The sequence below is a fragment of the Quercus robur genome, chromosome 12, assembly GCF_932294415.1.
Source record: "Quercus robur chromosome 12, dhQueRobu3.1, whole genome shotgun sequence".
Lineage (NCBI taxonomy): Eukaryota > Viridiplantae > Streptophyta > Magnoliopsida > Fagales > Fagaceae > Quercus > Quercus robur.
This window is the reverse complement of record NC_065545.1, coordinates 13405625-13429785: the sequence shown is the minus strand read 5'-3', so window position 1 is coordinate 13429785 and position 24161 is coordinate 13405625. Positions and strand designations below refer to the sequence as shown.

Here is a 24161-nt window from a genome sequence, read left to right as displayed (position 1 = left end):
GTTAAAAACATTTGTAATCTTGTTCTTCTGTCTATGCTCGTTAATTATTTATACGAATGGTAAAAGCTAAATAAGCTTGTAATCTTTATAGTTGGGCCATTTGATATACACCATATCATATTTAACAATACAGGTCAATAAAAATTTAATCTTTAGCTCATTTATAAACAGAAAAATCAGCTTAAAAAAAAGAAGAGAATACGTTGTTGTTTTGACTGGAGAATGAAGCATAAGCTTAGGGTCAATCCTAAACGTTGTTGATTTAGTTTTTACAATATATTTCTCTCGGTAAAAACCGAAATTAATCCCCTCTTATTTAGCAGGCAAAAGTAAACTTTCATTCTCCAATCACATCACGCAGGATAAATCCGTTGTCTCTGAGACAAATAGAGAAGACAGAATACATATATAATATCCAGATTACGGAACCTGCAAACCAACATCATCAATTTCCATATCCCTGCCTTCATTAGGTAATCAAAATCAATCCTGCTCTGATTGAATTCAACCCTAACAACAAGGAAAACACATGAATTACAACCACCAAGATAGGTCCAAGGGAATATAACAATCTCACCTGTATTTAATATTATAACTTGAATCATTGAGATTTTCAATAAAAGAAAAAGAAAAAACATACAGTACAAGCTTCTCATTATGTTTTGCGACACTATGCAATAGCTACTCAACATTTACTATTCCAACTGAATAAACCTAACAGGGAAACAGTGGCTAACCACTCAAACAACGCAAATATAAAGTTTGGACACCAATGCCTTTAAAAGTAGCAAAGCCGCCATTAGATGAATGTTTCACACCATAAAATGAATCAGCCACGACCGCGCCCTGCACCTGTCACCAAAAGGAAAAACATTAATGACTTCTTATGGTGTATAAATTCACCAGCATTAAGTTGAACATATGCCATGAACAAACCCAAAAAAAAATGATAGCACATGCTGATTCCAACAATACATAGCAATTTTTATTTAATAGTATTGAAAGTTCTAACCAGGGATGGAAATGCTTCAGAAAGAGCACGTACATTTAATATCTAAGTTCTTTTACTTTGATAGTTCTAACCAGAGATTGCAATGCTACAGAAAGGGCAAGTGCAATCAATATCTAAGTTCTTTTACTAGGTGACAACAAACACTTGTAATCTACCATTCTTCTGGCCATACTTAATAGGATAGAATCCATCATATGCAAATTTTCTTTCCATGTAACAGGTATAGAAATCACCAAGCAATATATATATATTTTTCTTAGAAAAGTTTACCTCTGCTTCCGCCAGCCTTTCCTCCAGATCCACCTCTACCTCGGCCTCCACCCATACCCTTAGCACCTCCATCATCCAAGCCACGCCCAATTCCTTTCGGTTGGCGTCCACCAGGACCATCCTCCCTACCTCGTCCTCGTCCACGACCAACACCAGGTGGCTTCCTATCTGCAAAACGCAATTGACCAAATAAGAACCTATATTAAAAGCAATTTTCACTTTTCTGAATTAACAAAGCTTTATTTTACCCACGTTTTTAGAAATTCAGGTGCTTCTTTCAAAACATATTTTTTTTTGCTGAATTCTTTGGAAAAAAAAAATATTGACCTAAAACTAATCTCCTCATTCTTAGAAGCGAGTTTCAAAATAAATAACCTAGTCTTCTTTGATGAAAGAGTTAAGAATACCTGAACGGCTCTTAGTTTCTTCCTGAACCTTATCGATCACCTGGAATACAAAGGAACCAATATAGATTAATGAAATATGCCACTAAAACAATGAAAGTAAATAAAAAAAGAACAAAGGCATATGATGATAGAAACTATCGCATTCAGATTTTAAAAAATGTCATCCAACTGACTGTTACATCAGTTCAATTTCAGAACAATGTGTTACATGCAGATCTTGATCTAATCAGAAAAGATTTTTTAAAGACAAAAGTACCAATGCATCAATAAAAGTGACTATGAAGCCAAATTAGAAAGGCATGCATCCTTATTTTCAGTAAGTAGAAGAACTTATCAAATGCAATTAGCTTTAAAGAAAAATATGGGGGGAGGGGGGGCTTTAGAACACTACAAAGCAATGATAGCACCTTCCAAAAAGCATAATGCAAAACTCTATTCCTTAATTAATGCTACCAGACAACATGACTAACTAACAATACAAATATCATAGACAACAGATCAAATTAAGTCTCTTGATGGACTAGAGATGCATGAATATATGAAAAGAGCATGACACAAAAAATACATAGATGAGTACATCACTTTAATATGAGCAGATTATTAAGAACACTTCTAACCATACCTCATCAGGAACTCTAAGATACTTGATTGTATTCCCACGGATGTAGCATTCAGGCATTCGCCAAAACCTATCTCCATCCTACATCACAATTCCCAGTCACATTCAATCAAAATATTAATAAGTAAGAAAAAACACACTTCAAAGAACAAAAGTGAAGTGAATTAAACAAAAAAAAGGGTCAAAAGAAAGGAAAAATTTATTACTTTAGAGGTGCAGATGACTTCCCGGAGATGAATGTTCATCCAAGTATCACAATTGACCAAATGGCCGTTGTAGGTCTCACCATTTTTCAGTTCAACCAACTGTTACAACGCACAATAACTTCAAGTTACGAATCACTTACCATAACACAATATCTAAAAGCATTATAAAGTATAAATCCATGTCCATTCACAACGAATAATATTTTCAAAATAGAGATGAAACTCTTACCATTGGGTGCCCTTGGGCACTCTTAAGTAGAGAAAGCGGAAGCTGTAACCCAAAAAAGAAAAAAAAAAAAAGTGATTAGCAAAAATTAAAATTAAAAAAATAGAGGAAAAATACAACTAGGAGCATTAATTCTAATATGTTGCATTACTTAGTCGAAATCAGTACAAGTATTTAGCTAATTTCAGTTCAGAATTTTCAAATATTGTTTTTTTTTTTTTTGGTTAAGCTAAAAAAAAAAAAAAAAAAAATCAAATCTTTTCTAGTATTTGGGGTTTTCGTTCGTTTTCTCGGCAACCAAACAGGAAGTAAAATTTTTGAGGTTCAGAAAGTAACGTACCATATTTTGGGGCACAGAAACTCAAGACAACACAAAGAACCTGCAACAAAGTCTTAGTCAAAATCTAAGGAAAACCCTCCAAGGGGGGGAAAAAAACACCAAAAGTAACTGAACAAATTTAAGAATTTTTATTAGATCGAGCAAGCTATGCTAAAGAAATAGGATTTAAATTAAAAATAATAAAATCTTTAACGTGCAGAGAGAGAGAGAGAGAGAGTTGGTAGAGAAGAAGGAAATCGTAAATAAAACAATAATATAGGTTTGAATTCAGGCTATAAGCTAAGCGAAACGGAGATTACCTGTTGTTTAAGAATTAAGATTAAGAAGAGGCTTCGATTTCGACTTGAAACAACAAAATCGTATATCAATGAATTTTGATTGCGAATGTGAATGATAATAATAATATATATATAGTGATCCACCGGGTTTTTGTTTTGCTACCTCTCTCTCTCTCTCTCTCTCTCTGTATCTAACTGTAAAACAAAACTACGACTAGGACTACTAGGACTAGGAGTTTTTTTTTTTTTTTTTGATAAGTAATTGCGAGGTTGTTTTTAAATACTGACGTGGTACCCTGTTTTTTTAGGTTGCCCGATTAAATTGAACTATAAATCGTTTTCCTTAATTTTTATTTAATACTGTGAAGTCATTTAAAATTAAATATCAATCTTTTTTTTTTTTTTTTAATGAAAAAATATCAATCTTTATAAGTTCTCTCTCACTGTTTTTTTTTTTTTTTTTTAAATTTTATTTATGGCGTGTTTATACATTTTTTTTAATAAAGAAAAATAAATAACCTGAAAATCGAGGTCATTTTTTTTTTTTTAAAGAACCACATTATTGCAGTCGAGTTACAGAATGAGTAATGTTATAAACACAAATTATTTTATAATATTTTTACAAACTGCTGATGTGATTTTAATAATTTTCAAATAATCATTAATAAACATAAATATAATGTTAGTGGTTGATCCATATTAAAACTAATAAGAATTTGTCACATCAATAATTTGTAAAAATGTTGTAAAATAGTTTATAACTGTAACATTACTCGTACAGAAGAGTAATTAGTGTATTGGGCAAAGAAAATTAGGTTTCTTGATCATAAATTTATTTTCGTTTTAGTTTTGGACATAACTTTTTTTTAATGATACATAGTTAATAAATCTACATCATGTATCACAATAAATACTTTTTTTTTTTTAAAAAAATGTAAAGACGTCTTTAATAAAGTCTTAGACTAGTGAAAATAATGGCTTATGTAATAACTAACACTAATTGGGTAATTGATATGAAAATTATTTAAGTAGCTAATGGATATAGAAATTGGTAACCAGTAGACGTCCAATGGTCTCGTTTCCTTTTAGTGTCGTGATGTGAATTTATTTATTTATTTATTACCTTTTTTTTTTTTTTTTTTTTTCCCCATGACAAGAACTGAACAACACTATTAAACCACAAGACTTTTGGCATGATCCATTATGGTATTGATTTTACTAGAAACAGCATGATGTGCTTGACTGTGTAAAACTTGATAATTGTTTTTACTGAAAAAATTGTAAATAAGACTTACATAGTACTTTTTTTTTTTTTTTATTATTAAGGTTCGGTTAATGTATGCTGTTAAGGTACACATAAATTACCAATTTTAAGAAACTTTTTTTTTTTAATTTTTTTTTTTATGAAAAATCGAAAAAAGCTATCAAAAAATTCAATAATTTTTTCATAAAAAATTTTCTAAAATAGTTTTACTAATGTATGCTCTAAAGGTATATGTTAGTAAAACCCTTATTATTATTATTATTATTATTATTATTATTATTATCATTATTCAATAATTACAGTAGAGGAGGAAGAAAGAAACACCAAAAGGTGCTAATTGAACTACAGCCTGCAAAGCTCTCGGCAGTAATGTAACCATAGGAATTTAAAAGCATCATATTCTTACATCCTCTATACAACAAAAGAACAAATTTATTTAGTAAGAATTGAAACCATTAAGAGGATAAGCATTTAACTTACTCAGTTTGAAATGGTTAAAATTTAAGCTGGAGCAATATATTCTTAATAAATTCTTACACACGAGTTCAAGAATGTAAACCCTCATGCAGAAACCGAGCCTGTCCGAACCTACTCTACCATTTGCAGTTCTCTTTCTATTCCATCCATTAAAATTAAATCAGTACATGATTCTCAAAAAAAAAAAAATCAGTACATATACAAGCCCTTAAACCCACTAGAAAGTTTTTATCAAGTTTTACAGCTATTAAGCTGTCCGAGTAACTGCTGCACCATTTCGATGATGGAAGGAACTATCCCTTATACATAGCATAAAATCAAATGCCAAAATCAAGGGCCAAAAGTCCATGTAGTTTGAGAGACAGAGAGAAGACCCAGAACCAGAAGCCTACACCAATATATATATATATACACACACACACACCACACACCACACACCACACACACACACACACACACATTAAGTACCTGTACATAGCCACATAGTTGAATGGGGACTTTTTACATGGATTTTTAAGGTCATACAAAATAAGTTAGATAAACCACAGGCCCGTTTATAGTCATGGAAAGATCTGTTAACAGTCCACATTTTTTCCTTCTGATCTTTTGTGAATGGATGTCAGGTCAGTCAAATGACGCATGGTTGGCCTACCATGCGGGCAATTCCAAGGAGATTTCAGGTCTGCCAAATGCTTGAGTATCTGAAGCCATCAAGTAAATCAGTAATGTAACACTTATGCTTCTCTCTAATATGTATAATGATATATTCTTTACCCAATATAATTGAAAGTGCAGAGAATGATGTCAGAAAAATTACAAAAACTAACTGCAAAATAGGACTCATAAGCTCAGGAAATTATGAAGTTTGAAAGCAACGAAATGCATAGATTCTCGTTGTGTAAGAAATTCAGCAGTAAAAGGGTCATGCTTCACGCATGGACATGGAAAGGGTCAAGGGCAATTCAAAGTAATCTTGGGTTATTACCTTCTGCATCTCATTTCTGTCAAGCGCATCTCCAATCATAATAGATGATCTGCATGCACGTGATGCCAGCATTGCACGAACTCTGCTTGGGCAAACAGAGTCAAAAGTATCCATTTTGTAACTCCCAATCATTGAGCATTCCCCTTCACTATCAGCTAGAGTAGAAATCAGGTCCTTGACATCTGCTCAAAGAAACTGTAAATGGTAAATGTCTTTTGCACTCCGTTTCATCAATATGCAAGAACTTTTAACAAAGACATATTTGTGATAGTGTTGCACAAGGCATAGCAACATATTCCTATATGGTCATTACATTCAAAATACAGTCTATACAGTAGAATATCAGGGGGAAAAAATCTGAAAGCAACAACTACCTTCGACTCCAAAAGTAATGTTTTTACTGAATGGGACAGCTTTCAATTTAAAATGCTGCCCTGGTGGAGCATGGGGATCCTCTTCCAGAGTGAAGCCATTTTTCCTGAAATTGGAACTCATATTACCATCAGAAAATAAAAGAGTATTAAGAAATTTTATATATATATATATATATATATACACACAAACACCCAAATATGTAAATGGATGAGGACAATGCAAGACTCCAGGAAAAAAGATTAAAAATGAACAAATTCTAGTGATTCCACCAGCAGAATCTCTATGTATCATCATTGTAAACTTGAACACTGATTTGTGATTCATTAACAATTATAATATCATGCAATAATTTAGGGTCATAACTTTTTTTTGTTACAATGAATAGGGTGAAAGTGTTCAGCATGTGTGCTTATGTAGGCTTTGCTCATCTGGGAACATCTAAATTTGGGTATGACTACGTGTGTGCGTGTGTGTGTATGAGGTATGTTTAAAGAAGGATATTTTTCTAAAAGAAAGTAAATGTGAGAATGCAAAGAGGTTGAGATCAACATTAAAAAAAAAAAAAAAAAAACACACACACACACACACACACACAACAGCAAACAAATGAAAAAAGGCTTACAAATTAAAAAACTAATGCGTCTAAAGTAGGGTAAAATATCATTTTCGTCCCTAAACTTTCACAAAAGTTTGTTTTTCGTCCCTAAACTTTCAAGAGTTCTTTTTTCGTCCCCAAACTTTGCAAATCGTTCTACTTTACATTTATGTGTTGCCTAATGGAATGCTAATGCGGTATTTGACTTAGATCAAACCATTTTGTTATAAAAATTATGGACAGGTGGCATGCATTTATTGGCACGTGTGAAAAACAGCTACGTATTGATGCCAACTGGGTTTGCCAGGAAGATGAGTGTTTTTTAGTTCTCGTTTGGCAGATGAGAAAATGAAAGAAAATAATGTATAGCTTATTTCAGGTTCAGTTGAGTTCTTCCACAGTTCGAAATCCAAAGCACTTTGCTGTGAAACGTTTAAGTTTCATGAGTTTACTTTATTTCCTTTCATTTTCCTTTAACTTTTCTAGGCAACCAAACAGAATGTTAAGAATTTTCAAGTTCACAAAAACTTAAAATCTGAATAACAGTGAAGGTGGAGAATCTGGCCATATTTCAACAATTTTTATGCCGGAAATCTTTCAGATTTGCTAGATTTCAACAAAATAACCAACTGAGAGGAGAGAGAGTCAGGTTCGGATTGGGGACTTTCAATTCTGAAGTTTAATAATGAAAATCTTCAAAGTAAACAATGTAATTTAAAATGTCATGTGTGATTTGGTTGAGGAATTTATTCACTCACAACACAAACAAAACTCCATCACCAACCCAACCCCTACTCTCTCTCTCTCTCACTCTCTCTCTACCCATTCACTTGTTTTGATTTTTTTTTTCCTTATTTTTGACTCTTTCTTCGATTTCTATAAAAGGGATTTCTGGGGTTAGTGAACAGACTTTAGTCTTTACAAAGAGAGAGAGAGAGAGAGTAAGCATCATAGAACAGCTAATGGGTAAAAAGAGAAAGTGAGCAATGGTGATATTTAGCAACGAAGAACTAAAAGTGAGATGAGTGGGTATTATTGTTTTCCATGTGTGCCAATAAATGCATGCCATGTGTCCATAATTTTTTCAAACAAAATGGTTTGGTCTAAGTCAAATGTCATGTCAACATTCCGTTAGGCCACTGAGGATATAAACTAATGGACATAGACGGAAGGATGTAAAGTAGAACATTTTGTAAAGTTTTAAGGAAGAAATATGAAAATTTGAAAATTTCGGGACAAAAAACAAACTTTTGTGAAAGTTTAGGGACGAAAATGATATTTTACCCCAAAATTTATTTAGAGCTTGAATTTGACTGAACCCAAGGTCCTGCAAAGTCAACAACATCGACCTCCCATTTAACCCTATTTGTGATGGTCACTTCCCCATGAGCAACCATTCTTCCTCAGCAATTCAATCGCACTCCAACAGCTAAGTTTGTTCTAATTCTAACATGCACTCATAGCATGTTTGGTAAACATAATTGTTATGTGGTGTGATGCCCAGAGGTTCAAACGAAGTCAAACAAAGTTATTTACTTTTGGTAATTCACCTGTAAATTAACAACTTCAGAAATGACCAAAATATAAATAATGAATAGACAAATATAACAAACAAAACAGAAGCAGATGAGGTAGTACCTAATTACGTCAATGTGCATTGAAGCAACCACCTCTTCTTCAGTAGATAACTCCAACCTCAATGGCCTGTCCATATAATATTTGGAAGCAAAGGTTTATAATTCAATCTCTAGCAGATGCAGAAATAGTGTAAGCATATCAATAATAACAAAATGACTAGACAACCACTAAACACAACCTATTTAAATTAAAAAGCTTACTCAAAAGTTCAAACCTCACTTGGAGAATACTAAAATGACCATAACCCAACCCAGCCCCCATGACAGAGAAGCTAAATGCAGAGCTGAGTGGCAGATATATTTGAATGTCATAGCTCCCAAATGTATAAAATCTATTCATATCTAAATTCCGCAACTACTGAAGCAGAAGAGATTCTTATCCTATGCCAACAACTTCAGAGAATGGATGGAAAAGTCTCCAGTAGCTGACATATTTGTCGAAGTACAGTTCAGACAATGGCATTCCATAAAAGGGTTTGACATACACGTCAAAGTACAGCTCAGCTATCTGGAGAAGCTACACCCAGAGGAAAAGAGTACAAGGTGGTTGGCATTACCATATTGTGATAACTTTGACCCTGAACATCCAATCCTCTAGTTAGCAATACATCTGATTTAATTGGTAAATTTTTCCTATAGATGATCCTAATCTTGCACACCATGTTCATACCCTATGTTGATTACTTATGACAAACCCAGCAATCTAGACACATAAAAGCATAAGTGCTAGTGTGTGTGCATACCCATTAGGGTGTATGCTAGTAGTTGGAGGCTTGGGAGGAGCTGTAGACCTAGATATCTTGGATTACCTAATACACAATTTTGGTAGATGGGGTCATATATCCGTGGTTTACTCCCTAGGGGTGGGTCCAAAGGGCCCTACCTTGGTGAGGTTCCATGTCATAAAAATTAAAAAAATCTTTTGTGTGCAGGTGTGCACAAGCATGCATAGAAGGCTAAGATAATTGTCTTCAAAAATCAATTTGTAATACAAACATAACTTCTGCTTTAGCATCAAACAATGAAAATTTAACTTGAAACTAAAAACTAGGTACTATAATTAATATTGAATTCATGCATGTAGCACAATAAAAGTAGACGTGCACTAAAAAATTCTAAACTCAGATAGATAAGAAAAGAAAAATAATAGAAAAGCAACCTCTAAAGAAAAAGACCCATCTATTGAATCAGATAAAGCACTCCAAATGTCACAAAAAATACTGTATCTTAGAAGAGAAGTTCTCAACACGCTTTTAGCAAACATGTACAGATTGCTTATCCTCTATTTGTTATCACTGTTTACATCAATCATTATACATTCTGAGTAGAAGCAAATCAAATAAGAACAAAATAATGAAATCCAACTTCTCACCGGAGCAAAGGCTGTTGGTTAAAAATGGTTGATTGAGAAAGACGCTCAAAATTGTATTTCTCATCAGCAGCATGCTGAAAATTCAGAAAATTTTATTAAAAAAAAAAATCAATTGAAAATGTCTGCAACTGGAACACAGAAATTGAAGTAAAGAATCATTTAGAAGAATTTATTGTTCAATAAAAAAGGGAAAAAAAACCTTTTAGATATTAAGGGAAAAAGATTCACAAGAATATATAATATTACCTGATCCACGATAAATAAATCTTGATCCAACTTCCCAATTATAAAACCAAGGTTGAATTGCCCAATCACCTATAAAATAGAAGCAAAGGTTGGTCAGTACTAATTAATCATAGTCAGAATGTACATAAGGTTGGGTAGGGATGGGTTAAAAACAGCCCAGCCTGATATGGATCCACTAATAAGGGACAAAAATTGATTTTTGAAAAACTTAAAATAATTCATCACTGATACTAGGTTGGATAAGCAAAGAAACCAAAACCAAACCTAATGTGTCTATATCAGGTGAATCAGAACATGTATCTATTCAGGTGATTTTTTGTTTTTGTTTTTTTGGTCCACTTGTATTAGTAAAATTAATATAATTTATAAATGTGTAAATAATTATAAGGCTAAAATGCAAAATTGACCATCTAACTTTCTTTAGATTTCATTTCAGTCCTCTAACTTTACTTTCATTCATTTTAGTCCTCTAAGTTTCAGATTTATTCAATTAAGGTTTTTTCACTAACTTTTATTAAAATTTTTTGAAAAAAAAAAAATCTGGGAAATATTTTTCAATCATTAATTGAATTTTTTTTAATTTTAAAAATTTGAAGAAAAATTTATAAAATTGAAAAATTAACCACAACATATAACAAAAGTTGATGGAAAATCCTTAATTGAATAAACTTGAAAGTTAGAGGACTAAAATAAACAAAAACAAAGTTAGAGAACTAAAATGAAATTTGAAGAAACTTAAAGGGTCAGTTTTGCATTTTATTCTAATTATAAACAATGTGTTGGGGGACCACAATGTGACTCCTTACAATCACTCTAAAAACAAGCTCGCGTAGTGTGATGTCAAAACCCATAAAAGATTTGAGTGTGTCTTCCTCATCATCAATTGGTTTTGAGATGGAATGACACAGCTTACAGTTTGACAAATGCTATCAGAGTCAAGGTCATAGGTTCGAGTCACGGAAGTATCATTGTGAGGGAGGGATTATTGGGAGGACCACAATTTGACTCCCTACAACCACTCTAAAAACAAGCCCGCAACAGGCCTACGTAGTGTGATGTCGAAGCCCATAAAAGATTTGAGTGTGTCTTCCTCATCACCAATTGGTTTTGAGGTAGAATGGCACAGCTCACGGTCTAACACAATGAATAACGAATATGGCAACCTTCATTCTACCAAAGTCCTCCTTTCTGAATAGTTTTTCCAACTCTGTAGTAGCTGCAGCTAAAGCCTTTGCCTTTCGTTCCTCATTATCAGGTTGAGCAAGCTCTAGAGTTGCAGCGTCATAGCACCTATAGTGATCATAACAAAATAATCCAGTTAAAACATAGCACAGTCATATCTTTTCCTTCTTCAAATGGAATTTACTGTGATATAAACCTTTTCATCTTTGCTCTTCCATCTTTATGACCACTAGATTGTAAAATAGACAGCCTCTGCTGCCGCTTTGTCTTCAACTCTTGAAAACTAAATTGCAAGGTGGAACACAACTCTAGATCAGCAGGTGACTTTGGAGCATCTAATATGGATATAGAAGAACGTGACGGAGACGCAACAGAAGGATCTTGTAATTTATTTTCGAGATCCTTGCTAGATGACGCAATTGGTGCCATGGTAGAAGAAGGCACTGTTTTCTCTTGACCCTCTGGTTCCTGAAATGAACTAGTTACTCAGAAGCAGAAAATCTTGTCAATGGTTGGTCAGGTCATCTGATGCTTACAATACTGCCAACTTTAAATTTGTAAAATGGATCTATATAAAAGCTGAGAAGTAAATAATCAAGCTCTTAGGAAGAATGTTTTAAAAACAGCATGCATTCTTATTCATTGAGCAGTGAGAGAGAAAATGAAAGCTGTGGGCTTAGCTTAATTTTGGGGGAAACGTTTAACATGCATTGGTAGCAAAGTGTAAACAGTTATCATGACATCCATGTTTTAGTGGTTACAATTAATGCTAATATATAACCTCTTCAATTCTGTTACATTTAATTGTTTGACAAAAGAATACCCAACAAAATTTCAAGATTCTTGGTCAAGAGGTTATGATCAAATGTCTTATGCTGATTATCTATCTATCAAAAACATTACAAGCCAAGCTTATTAAAAAACTGACTGAGTTTCACCATTCAAGGTTTTCAATGGTGAGAGCAACTTTAGCCTTTAAAGACATTTCAACTTCTTTTTTTTATATTCCTTCTTTCTGTTCTTTAACATCTTTGTTCATCATTTCTACAGACAAGCTTCTCAAACTTATGGATAATGTTTTCAAATACCTCATACACAGTTGTAAAATCACTCAAAAGTTCTCAACATATTATAAATAAAGCCCATTATGTCACAAGTTATAGCAAAAAAATTGTACACTTACATTACTGTAGATTTTTAATTTTGAAATAAAGAATATTTCTATCCTCATACTGGCTGCTGAAAGGATACAATATTGATATATATACACACATATATATATATATATAAATCGGTAAATTACAAGCGCACCTAGTGGGTCTTGAACTCACAACTTCATCCTCTATCTTGCTCTTACAAGGGAAGGAACTACCATTTGAGCTAGATCTCATTGGCAAGATTGAAATAAAAAATATAAGAGCATGTATAGAGCATAGACATACACACCTTTCCAGGTTCTCCATCTTTACGATTGCCTCCAGAAGAAAGTGGAATTCTAAATTTATTTAAAATCGTATCTGCTCTAAGATACTTGGAAGGCTCATTCTTGTTCACCACAGCAGAATTATCAACCAGGTCATGACTCGCTGGGGATCTTGAAACAGCAGCATGCCTTTCAGAATCATCATTCTTCAAATGACAAGAAAGGGTTTCATTTCTAAGGATAGGCAGTTCAGATAATGTTGTACTAATGCTTTCATGCTTTCTTTTATTGACAGTTACAAATTTTTTAAGTGATGATTGGACATAGCTTGAACGACCACATGAATCTGTATTAGCAGCAATTCCATTCTCATCCCCTCGTGAAGGGGACGAAGCAATTTGATCAGTTGTAACACTGTTGAGGTGACCAGTCAATTTCCTACTGCTATCGGCCTTTTTAGTGCCATGTACTCTAAGAGTGAAATCTTTCTCCATGAATTTGCCATTATTGGTGTGGATTGATCCTTCTTGATCATGCACTAGCTGCTGAGCATTTTCAACTGTTTTGAGAGGAATTCCATCCTCTTTAACATGCTCCTCAATAACTTCTAGATCACTGCCATCTGGAGATAATTGTTTCAACATATGAGATTTCTCATGTGGAGAGCACAATTCAGAGGAATCTGCTTCCTTAGTGCACTCCTCAACTTTATTAACAGGATAAAAAGCATAACTTGGGGAATATATCTTCTGTAAACCCTCCCTTAGGGCAGACAATATGGAGCTTTCATCAGAAAAAAATATTTTTCTTTTATCAGGAGTTACATTAACATCGCATTCTCTTGTTGGAATAGTGAAGTTCATGATTGCAATTGGATACTGCCGGGAGTTTGCACCTTTATATAATTCATTCACCAGCTTACCGACTTTAGGCATATCCACTGGTCGACCATTAACAAAAAAGAATTGTCTGTCTCCCAAGTTGCGTCCACTACCATGTCCAAACCTGGAAAGGAAGCCATCAACTTTGCAACTGTCTGATATAAATATATTCATAGGCTCTAAGCAGTTGAAGATGTTCATGCCAAACACTGTAATGATGTTATCTTTAAGAGAACCAGTTCCTTGTGTTTTAAGTACCACAGACTTCGCATTTTTCCCAGTTGTGTTGGTGCAGACTAACCGAACTCCTTTTGCAATTAAGGCATAGGCCTGAAAATTTAAAGAAGAAAAAATGATGATGATAATGAAAATAAAAACTGAAGAAAATCTGAGTTTTTCGGCTTTCCATACACACACACACACACACATATAGCATATAGATCTTTTAGCCAAATTCAAATAACTAATTAGTTCACTGGCAGGTTAACATTAAGATTGCACTCAAAGGATTATACAACACCCAAATAATTGAAGTTATGACACAGAAAAGAGAAGCTCACATTCAATAACGAAATAAGCTTTCCATATTCCTTGCGAATGTTGCGACTAAATTCTTTGCTTCTCACAGGTAAATTGGAGAACAACTTCTTAACAGTGACCGTGGTACCAATTTGGCGTGCTGTTTTCTTTTCAGCTACCAGTAAACCTGAATGGTCATAAGTTAAATGTGTAGCAACTGACTCATTCTTTGTCCTAGTCTCAACAGTCAGATTCCCCAAAGCACAAAGTGAACTCAATGCCTCCCCTCTGAAGCCAAACGTGGTCAGTGACTGGAGATCAGGAAAATCCAATAATTTCGACGTATGATGCTTAAGTGCAAGAACCTGCAACAATTTTTTTTTATATAATAAACCAATAATTATATGCTACCTCATGCAATAAACTAATGACAGATACAATAAGCAGTATCAAAATTAAAAAAGGACATAATGAATACTTTTCCTTCAAATTGATTTAATGAGAACAAGCAGTCAAGCACAAAGTTCAACAACTAATACTACACAATTTTATAAAGGACATAACGAACCCAGTAACAATTGAAGTCGGAAAATCTATAATTACATCCAACTCCAACACTCTATACTTCACAGTATGTACATATCAAACTCAAGTAAAGTAAGCTATTTTGAACTAAAGCAAGCTACATTGAATATAAAGGGTAAGTTACAAAACACCACCCTGAACTGTCAGCCAATTACAAGGTAAAATTTGCAAAATATTAATATTTTACTAATAACTATTTAAATTGATACTGTCTTAAAACTATTTGGGAATCTAGCATTTTTTCCCTTTCTAAATTGTGTTTTCAAAGCACGTTGAAATTTGGTTTTTAAAACTCGATTTTATTCGTTGAAATCGGGTTTTCAAAACACAGCCTCACCCTCAATCTTACTCTTACAAAAAAAGGAAATGTCATTTTAGGTAAAGCTCATTAGCACTTGAAATTGCAAACAAAATCTCTTAAAGTTAAGATATATTCATTTCCATCAAGTGAAAATAGTTTCCACTAATATAGCGTAGTAGTCTCCTAAACTCCCTCCCAAACACTCTGAATTCGCGAACTGTAAATCAGAAAACGCAAGCGTGAACATAACCCTAATCCAAAACGACACAACAGAGCCACAATCGCATCAGTCAGTATTTCAATTCACATATATAATGAGAAATCATGCATTTATTAGCGAAGAAAATTAGGGTTACGTTACCTTGAAGTTACTGGGGGAAATGCCGCAGCCATTGTCGATGACCTGGAAGTAGTCCTGGCCGTAGTCTTTGAGAGAGATCTCGATGCTGGTGGCGCCGGCGTCGAGGCTGTTCTCGACGAGTTCCTTCACGGCCGACGAGAGGTCAATGATCACTTGACCTGCGCAGATTCTGTGAACCACACCTTTGTTTATGGGTTTGATAGCAATTGGAGATGGAGAATCAGCTGCTTCCATTAAAGCCCCTTGTTTCGGACCAACTTTCACATTGGATTGAGGACTGTGAATTCAAAGTTACTAGGCAGCAAAACCCTAGGTCTCAATATGTACTTTTGTCACACAGAGAGTGAGAGAGAGAGGGAGAGAGAAACCCTAGCAGGTATTGTAATGTACGAATTTTGCCGCCAAAACTGAAGGGAAAGTGAGTCGGTATATAAAGGGTATGTTGAAATGAACCGGTTATATAGAACTCCGTTGGCTTAAAATTTATGAAGGCTTAATTAATGTTTGGTTACTCTTCATTTTCACTTTTTTGTATTTTTTTTTTTTAATTTTGAATGTAGAAAAAATAACTTATTTTCAGATTTGAATTGTATGGGAACTTTTCTTTTCTTTTTTTTTTTTTTTGAAACAGTATGGGAACTTATTTTAAATACATAATTTAACTATAAATTGCTTACTTCTCCGGTTTGACTAATGTTCTTTATCATAGGAAGAAAAAAAAAACACTTTTTTTTTCACTTACATAGGTCACTTCAATTACTTAAGTCTGAGTTGAGGGGGACTTAATAGTTGGTGGGTCCCAATAGTTTTTAAAAAAATTAACAAAAATGTCATTCTACTCTTTTTCATTAGAAATGCATATTTATTTTTTTATTCAAATTCAAATTTTAGGATATTAAAAATGAAAACTGAATATAGATTTTCAAACCAAACCAGTTTTTTTTGTTGTAAGTCTTACAAAAGACTGATAATTAATATAGAAAACACCTACTTATTTTCTCAAACCAAACACCCTCTTATTAGCTAATTTTTCAATAACTTTGGATTTAAAATAGGTATTTTCAACTCAAAATTGTTTTCCTTATTTTTAAATAAGTGCACTAAAATGAACCAAATTAGATCGAAAATTAATCGAACTAAATGATACATTTATGTGGCTTAATAGGAGCATAACGAAAATAAATGCTATGCTTCAACTTTTGGACATTACTAATTGTAGACACATGCAACGTGCGGAAAATTTCGATGATTTGCTTTCTTTTGTTAAGTGAAAAAATGAAAATTGTAACTGAAACTTATAAGTGTTAGTCTTAAACCATTTTTAAAGTGATGGATTATTTTCTAACAAAGTATAGTTAAAACAATATATTAGTTTTTTAAATTAAGCTATCTACATTTGTTATTTGAAAGTGTTTTAAATTTTGTAATTTTTTTAAGGAACATAATGCATTTTACATTATAAGGTGAGATATTTTACAAAATAATGTAGTTGGTTGAAATTTGTTTATAGTACTCCTTATAAACTATACATCATTTATACATCTAGCCTAAAGGTGAAGCATATATAAGTAAATCTATAACTTATATTAGAGAAAAAAAAAATGTAATGTTATCAAGAGTCCACCAAAATTTTGGAAGTGGACCGAAATAGACTAAATAGACTGAAGTAGATCAACATGGACTCAACTGACCAAAGTGGGCCAAATTGAACCAAAATAAGAATGCATAGCTTACTTACTTATATATTTGTCTCAAAACCATTTTGCGAGCTTGTGGAACAGTTTTCTTTCTTTCTCTTTTTTTGTTTTTTTTTTAAGATCTTTAAATTTTGGTTATGTATAACTTTTTAAAATTTCATCTCTTGAAGTATTTTAACCAATTTTCAACATTTAAAACTGCAATTTTTTTTTTAGAATGAAATAAAACTGAATTTACATTAATATGATGGTTTGAAAAACTAAAACCTGATTTTTCTTTATAATAGTTTAAGATTTAGGTGTTGAAACCGTTGAATAACGGACATTATTTTATGGGGTGAGGTTGTTGGTGTTGACTGCATGATTATCCTCCGACGATGAACCAAAGAAAAATACAAGAAAAGGTTCGTTGCTGAATTAGTCAGGGAATATGCCATAATATAGGGGACCCCAAAAAAGATTCAAGAATAGAGCGAAGGGGATCCAACCTGGTGGTTTGGTCCTAGAGAACGTTGAGTTTAATGATGACAAAAAAAAAAAAAAAAAAAAAGAGACCCAACAATTTGATACCCATGATTAATGGTAATGATTCTTGAATTGTTCAGGTTGATGATTGTGTTGGTATGTGATTTCATCTTCAAATAAATGACTCTTTTCTTTATAGACTAAGTATTATTCATCAGGTAGATAATTTCTTTCTCCTGATTTAATACAAGTCTTAATCAACAACTCATACGAAGTCAGAACTGTTTTGTTGCATCATGTAACACAAGAAACATGTAAAACGGTTTTCTTAGCTAGGTAACAACTAACAACGCAAGCTCTATAGTATATATCAGTTTAAGAGACTTGTACTTCGGAGCTTGGACAAAGAATTCGCTTATAATAAATAAAACATTTTACTTTCCAATGTTATCGTAATTTTAGTGTTCAAAAGACTGGATGATGTTGTCATCAACAAATAATTTGCTCTAAGAGCCAATTCCAATTGTTCGAAATCTTTTGAATTTAGAAATAATTTGTTGAAATCATCTGCTACTAAGAAACACGTCACAGGCATTGCGCTGCAACACGGTAAAGCAAGAGAGATGATTTCTGCTCAGGTAAAATCCCATAATCAACTGTCTGGAGTTGAGAACCCTGAGTGATCCCTGACCTTACTAAATCAGCCAACATTTTACTTAGCAATGGTAAGTCAATGTTACGCACCATTAGAAATTCGATATATTGGAAATTGGCATCCCAGCTTTTCATTTCTAAATCAAGATTGAGAAGACACAAGGCAAAGCCAGTAGCATTTCAACTGAATATACTTAGCACCAATATGCAATATGAGCAATACAGTCAATGGAAGTTGAATCTCAATTTTGATCATGCCCTTTAGTTTCTTCTATGAATCTATCTGATATTGTTATCACTTGTACATGCATTAGCAAAGAAAAATACAATGCAGGGTTGATTACCGCAGCAAACCTGGGATGTCAAAAGTTAGAGAATATGAAAGTGCTGTTGACAAGGATTCCAAGAAGCTCAGAAACACTAGATAAGAACTTTTCTCAAGACAACTGAATAAAGGATAAGTCATCCCTAGAGTTAATAATAATAAAGAAGAAAAAGTAGAGATGCTACAATATTTACCTAATTAATTATAAACATAAAAAGTCAATATGAATACACAATTTATTCCATTTCTTTAAGCTTTGCATTCTACCTACAGAAATTCACCTTGACTACAATAATTGAAGATGATCTTTCGCAATTTTTGTAGGTTAAAAGAACTTGTGAAAACTTCTGCTTGTACGCCTCTCAAAAGCAACTATTTCACAGAGATTGTCCAAATAAGATCTGCATCAGATTCCACTGTTATTTTTTCTCCTTCTACAACATTTGATGTGCTTATTAAACCACCAAACCTCATCTCTGTATTTGCTGGAATAGACAGAACACAGATTTACAGGACATTAGACAATAGCAAATTGCATAGCCAATAATATATAAAAATGAACACACATTTTTTAACAATATAAATAATATTTTATTGAGAAAAAAGAATAATTTTTTGTACATGATAGGATGTGGAGTGCGACAAGAACATCAAAGCCAAGAAAGGAGTTCTTCCCACTAAAGCTTGGTAACTAAAAGCGATAACTCAAATAATTATTATGTGATTGTGATACACTCACTGAGATCCCATTGAAGTCCAGTCGTTGTAGTGCTTTTGGATAATGGAAAAGGAATGAGTCCACAATGCGGACCCTCAACAGAGGATTGAATATGGATCTCATGACGATGAGTTCTTGGAAGAAGGCGAACGAGTGATTCGTCAGTTATAAGAATTATTCTCAAGCTTGAAAAGACAAGCAGAACATTGAGGTTTCCTAACGTGTGATCAAACCGCCCACCAAGTGCTCCAGCAACAAGAATGCATAGCTGGCATCAAATCAAGAATAACAAGAATTACAGGCCAAACAAAGCATGCATGCCAGTAATAATTCAGCAGATTTGCAATGCATCTGGCACAATAAATTAGTACTAACGAGTCCCTAATCACAATGTGCAAGAACTAAGGCAAATGGTTCCATAAAAGAATTTTAAAATTGCAATTTTAATATAAGCAACCAGACAGATTCAAGCTCACACAAGCAGAGCAGATTTTATAAAAAAGAGCTTCTATGATGACTGTATTTAACTTACATTTGGCTTATCAAGGTTTGGTGTAAAGTCACGAATATATGCTACACATTTATGTAGATCAGTGGTGTCCTGATCTTGAGATTCATCCAGTATCTTGGTTCCCTGAATACAATAAACAAACATAGACATCCTAAGAATGGCTCCAGAACACTGCATATGCATTATGCAGAAACCAGAGAGCAGTAACACCATAATAACATAAAATGCACAAAAAGACTTGTCAGATAGGATACACATATCATGGATCTTTAGATGCCAATTCCAGGAATGACAACATATTTGTAAAGGTTTAACCAAGGTCACAAGTTTCAAAATCATGCAGGAACGACAGGATCAATTGAAGGGTTTGTGCACAAGGAAAGAAAGATAGTCACCAGGTTTGCATAAAAGGCCAGTACTTCTGTTCGGATTGAATCCATGTCACCTTTAATAACATCAGGCTTGTACCTGGCTCAAATCCGGAAGTCAGTGTTGTTTGACAAACCAGCATTATGTAGACACACAAACATCTCTATAACTTTCAAAACAAGATAATAAACCCCAAAATAACAAAATACTCAAAATTCCGTATTGTGCAGTCTAATCTGGTTCCTTGAGTGCCACTGGGCAGATTTGAGGCTTGAGGAGCAAAATTGATATAGCTCATCCAAAACAGCACACAACACTAAAGAACAGAATTTGACCATACCATCATCAAGAGCATTGGGGAAACGCTTAAAATAGATCTCATTCCCGGCATGAAATATATGTACTAAAACAAGTAACACCACATAAGAATATTCCAAATGATTGAGAAACATATTTACTGAAACAGGGAATACCCCACGAGACTATTCAAGCTTATATGCAGCAAATTCAGTTATTATAGATAGGAGGCTTCATTATGCTTTGATCTGAAACTAAAATACGAAGCTTTCTTGAGTTTCATATCACTCTATCCCAAATGATTGGCAAAATTATACTAAGAGCATCTGATGAAGCAAAGGAAGTCACAAATCCTTCAACACATTCAAGTGTAGATCTTTCATCAAGGTAGTAATTGTAGGATGTATCCTATCCTTGCACACATTTCAGCAGTTTCCAATGAATTCAAATTCATAGTAATTCCTAATGCTTAATATGAAGCCATTTTATTTATTTTGTTTCCACAGAACATGTGGCTCTCAGCCTTTCTTCTCAATTTTGATCCATTTATATAGGCTAAAATTTTATAACAATAGCCACCAAAAACTTTTTAACTTATGTGGACTAAGATCAACTTTAACTATTTCTAAAGTTTAAAGGGTCTTACAAACACATAATTTCCATACTAAAAACTATATGTCCCCACACATATACAACAACAAATATCTTTCAATGTTAAAAACAAAGACAAGAAATCCAAAAAATAAAAGTTTTCTGATGCACTTTGCGTTTCCACTTTCTACCTTCCCCCCATGAGCTCCACATGTCTCAAAAGACACGCAAACTAACTAACTTTTTTAACAAATACATTTTAACCAGGAAATTAAATCTTAAATAACAAACCTTATTTATTTATTTATTATTATTTGGGATAAATAAGAACAACCTTTTCCGACAACTTTTTTTATGAACTGGTACTCTAGCTTTTGTTCTACAACAGTATAAATTCTAGGGTCACAAATTACAAGAACCCATTAAATTTTTTTTTTTTTTTAAAAGCTCAATATAAAAAAATTGAACAAGCACATAGCACTAAATTAAAACCCAGAAATTAAAACAATGGAAAAAAAAAAATATATATATATATATATATATCAAAGAAGAAAAGGACCTGGTTCGAACATGGGAGGGGTCTTCATGTGGAAAGAGCAGAGGCATTTCATCATACACACGGTTGGCGCCTCCATCAGCACAGAGATGAAGTTGAGCTGCTCTAAATTGCAAGTACGCACGCACCGGATCATTTCTCAGAAAATTTAAAAAAAAAAGAACACAGAGAGAGAGAGAGGGTGCAGGATAAGTACCGTGGTTCCAAAGCAGAGGAGTGAATCTGGGGAGTTTTTGGTTGAGCACGACGAGTGCGTAGTACGTTTGAGGAGGTCGGTGGTCGGCCGGGATTGTCGGTAGAAGGAAAGCCGAAGAATGGGACATAACCTCCATCGCTAACGTGCGGTACACAAAACCAGTTCCACACACACACACACAGAATAAGAGACGAGAGAGAGAGAGAGAGAGAGAAAGAGGAAGCCTCTGTTTTCAGTTCTTTTTGTTTAGTTGTAGAGACTTTTGGAACAAAATACTATTATGGGTCCGTTTGGGGATTAAAATTATCATCGGGAAGATGATGACGTGTGATGATACATTGGTCAAAATTTACCTATTTTATTAATTTTCAACCCAAATGAGTATTTATTTATTTATTTATTTTTATGTTGCCATTTTTCACCACTTTTGTCTCATTATTTGTTATAATTTTTTCCACAATTTGTTAAACTGGTTACGAAAGAGAAGGCAATAGAGAAAACTTGAGTCAAAAGTGGTCAATTTTTTTTAACCTATAAACTTTTTTTTTCTAAAAATATGTTTGAATACTACTTATTTTTCTGAAAACTAAAAGAGAGAGAGAGAGAGAGAGAGAGAGGAAGCCTCTGTTTTCAGTTCTTTTTGTTTAGTTGTAGAGACTTTTGGAGCAAAATACTATTATGGGTCCGTTTGGGGATTAAAATTATCATCGGGAAGATGATGACGTGTGATGATACATTGGTCAAAATTTACCTATTTTATTAATTTTCAACCCAAATGAGTATTTATTTATTTATTTATTTTTATGTTGCCATTTTTCACCACTTTTGTCTCATTATTTGTTATAATTTTTTCCACAATTTGTTAAACTGGTTACGAAAGAGAAGGCAATAGAGAAAACTTGAGTCAAAAGTGGTCAATTTTTTTTAACCTATAAACTTTTTTTTTCTAAAAATATGTTTGAATACTACTTATTTTTCTGAAAACTAAAAATTTATTACTGAAAATAATAAAATAAATAAATTTTTATTACTATTCACTCTCCAAATACTGTTCATGTTTCATGAATAGTGCAAAAAAGGGGCTGGTAAAAAAAAAAAAAAATGCCGACACAGGAAGAATAAATGCAATTCTAACGCAACCTTAAGTTTTTAGTTTTTATGGTAAAAGTTTGAATGGTCAATTTTTTTGTTTCCTTTTTTGAATTGTCAAAGTTATTGTTTGATTAGAATAGTCCGAGATAGCTTAAAGAATGCTATTAGTATTTAACCAAAAAAAAAAAAAAAAATGCTATTAGTATTATGTACGGTCTAGTGTATACTTATCCAAAAAAGATTATATAACTATAAAATAAAATTAATTTAATAATTTTTGGGACATAATATTTTTCACAATTATTGATTTGATATATAGGGTGGTTGTGATTTTTGTATAATAAAAGTAGTGTAGATTTTAGGTAGCTCAACTAGTAAAGTCTCGAGATTCAAAGTGATAGCCTAGTGGTAATGGGTCTAATGGCATTTTTTGTGTTGTCACATATTTGTGGTTTGAACCTCACTTCTCCTTCTCCTATCATCTACCTATCTAAAGAAAAAGAACAACAATTTTTGTCATCAAATAAGGCATTTGGATTTGATTCTCACCTACATCACAAATCAATTGATGTCTTAATCAAATGGTAAGAATAATAATTATTGAGCAAACACCATATTTTAAAAATCCCAACATAATTGTAATAAACAAATTTAGGTGAAGCTAACTTTGTCTGATCATAACAGCCCATCAGAGGCCAAAGGTCTTCTAATTCAATTGATACTTTCTAGCATTTTCAATTAAAATATCTACGTTTCAAATCTCCTCTCTCTCAATTCTCAAATAAAAGAATTATATATATATATATATATATAAATAAATAAAGTCATGGGTGTGTGAACAGAAGAACTTGTGTAAGCAACATTCACCAATGAATTTAATTAGAGATACGGTTTGAGTCAAATGCTTCAGGACACTGAATCCAATACAATGTAAGCACATCTAATTGTGCATTTGATAATTGTTAAAAAAATGTTTTAATTTTTGTTTCTTGCCTCTCTTTTTTAACACATTTAACATAAGAATTACTAAAATTTGTATCTTTTAATAAATATTATACAAATAAATTACCTAAAATATACAATATGTCAATATCAAATAAGATCCTATGAAAAACAAAATAAAACAAAA

At 32.9% G+C, this 24161-nt stretch overlaps 3 protein-coding genes across 5 annotated transcripts; all 3 read right to left on the bottom strand.

Annotated features, from left to right (window-relative positions):
* Positions 1 to 563: 563 nt before the first annotated feature.
* Positions 564 to 3551, bottom strand: LOC126708649 (probable U6 snRNA-associated Sm-like protein LSm4). Its single transcript, XM_050408489.1, has 8 exons — positions 3380 to 3551; positions 3081 to 3120; positions 2744 to 2785; positions 2515 to 2613; positions 2312 to 2389; positions 1690 to 1729; positions 1283 to 1450; positions 564 to 852 (listed from the first exon to the last, which is right to left on the bottom strand). The coding sequence occupies exons 2-8, from the start codon at positions 3081 to 3083 to the stop codon at positions 830 to 832; spliced, it is 453 nt and encodes a 150-aa protein (XP_050264446.1). The 5' UTR covers positions 3084 to 3120; positions 3380 to 3551; the 3' UTR covers positions 564 to 829.
* A 1848-nt stretch (positions 3552 to 5399) lies between these two features.
* On the bottom strand, positions 5400 to 15986 carry LOC126708644 (DNA mismatch repair protein PMS1). The gene is made up of 11 exons (XM_050408482.1): positions 15562 to 15986; positions 14356 to 14679; positions 12938 to 14125; positions 11688 to 11959; positions 11473 to 11599; positions 10310 to 10378; positions 10064 to 10137; positions 8693 to 8758; positions 6459 to 6562; positions 6085 to 6266; positions 5400 to 5800 (listed from the first exon to the last, which is right to left on the bottom strand). Exons 1-11 carry the CDS (start codon positions 15793 to 15795, stop codon positions 5675 to 5677), a joined length of 2766 nt encoding a protein of 921 aa, XP_050264439.1. The 5' UTR covers positions 15796 to 15986; the 3' UTR covers positions 5400 to 5674.
* Positions 15987 to 18775: 2789 nt separating this feature from the next.
* On the bottom strand, positions 18776 to 22575 carry LOC126708647 (thiamine pyrophosphokinase 1). Of its 3 annotated transcripts, XM_050408486.1 has the most exons (7): positions 22558 to 22575; positions 21941 to 22145; positions 21748 to 21844; positions 20327 to 20399; positions 19953 to 20054; positions 19442 to 19688; positions 18776 to 19187 (listed from the first exon to the last, which is right to left on the bottom strand). In XM_050408486.1, the coding sequence occupies exons 2-7, from the start codon at positions 22074 to 22076 to the stop codon at positions 19075 to 19077; spliced, it is 768 nt and encodes a 255-aa protein (XP_050264443.1). In that variant the 5' UTR covers positions 22077 to 22145; positions 22558 to 22575; the 3' UTR covers positions 18776 to 19074. The 3 variants fall into 3 exon arrangements, with proteins under 3 accessions (XP_050264443.1, XP_050264442.1, XP_050264444.1); XM_050408485.1 differs by lacking the exon at positions 22558 to 22575 and having other exon boundaries at positions 21941 to 22198; XM_050408487.1 differs by lacking the exon at positions 22558 to 22575 and having other exon boundaries at positions 21748 to 21849; positions 21941 to 22083.
* Between the last annotated feature and the right edge of the window lie 1586 nt (positions 22576 to 24161).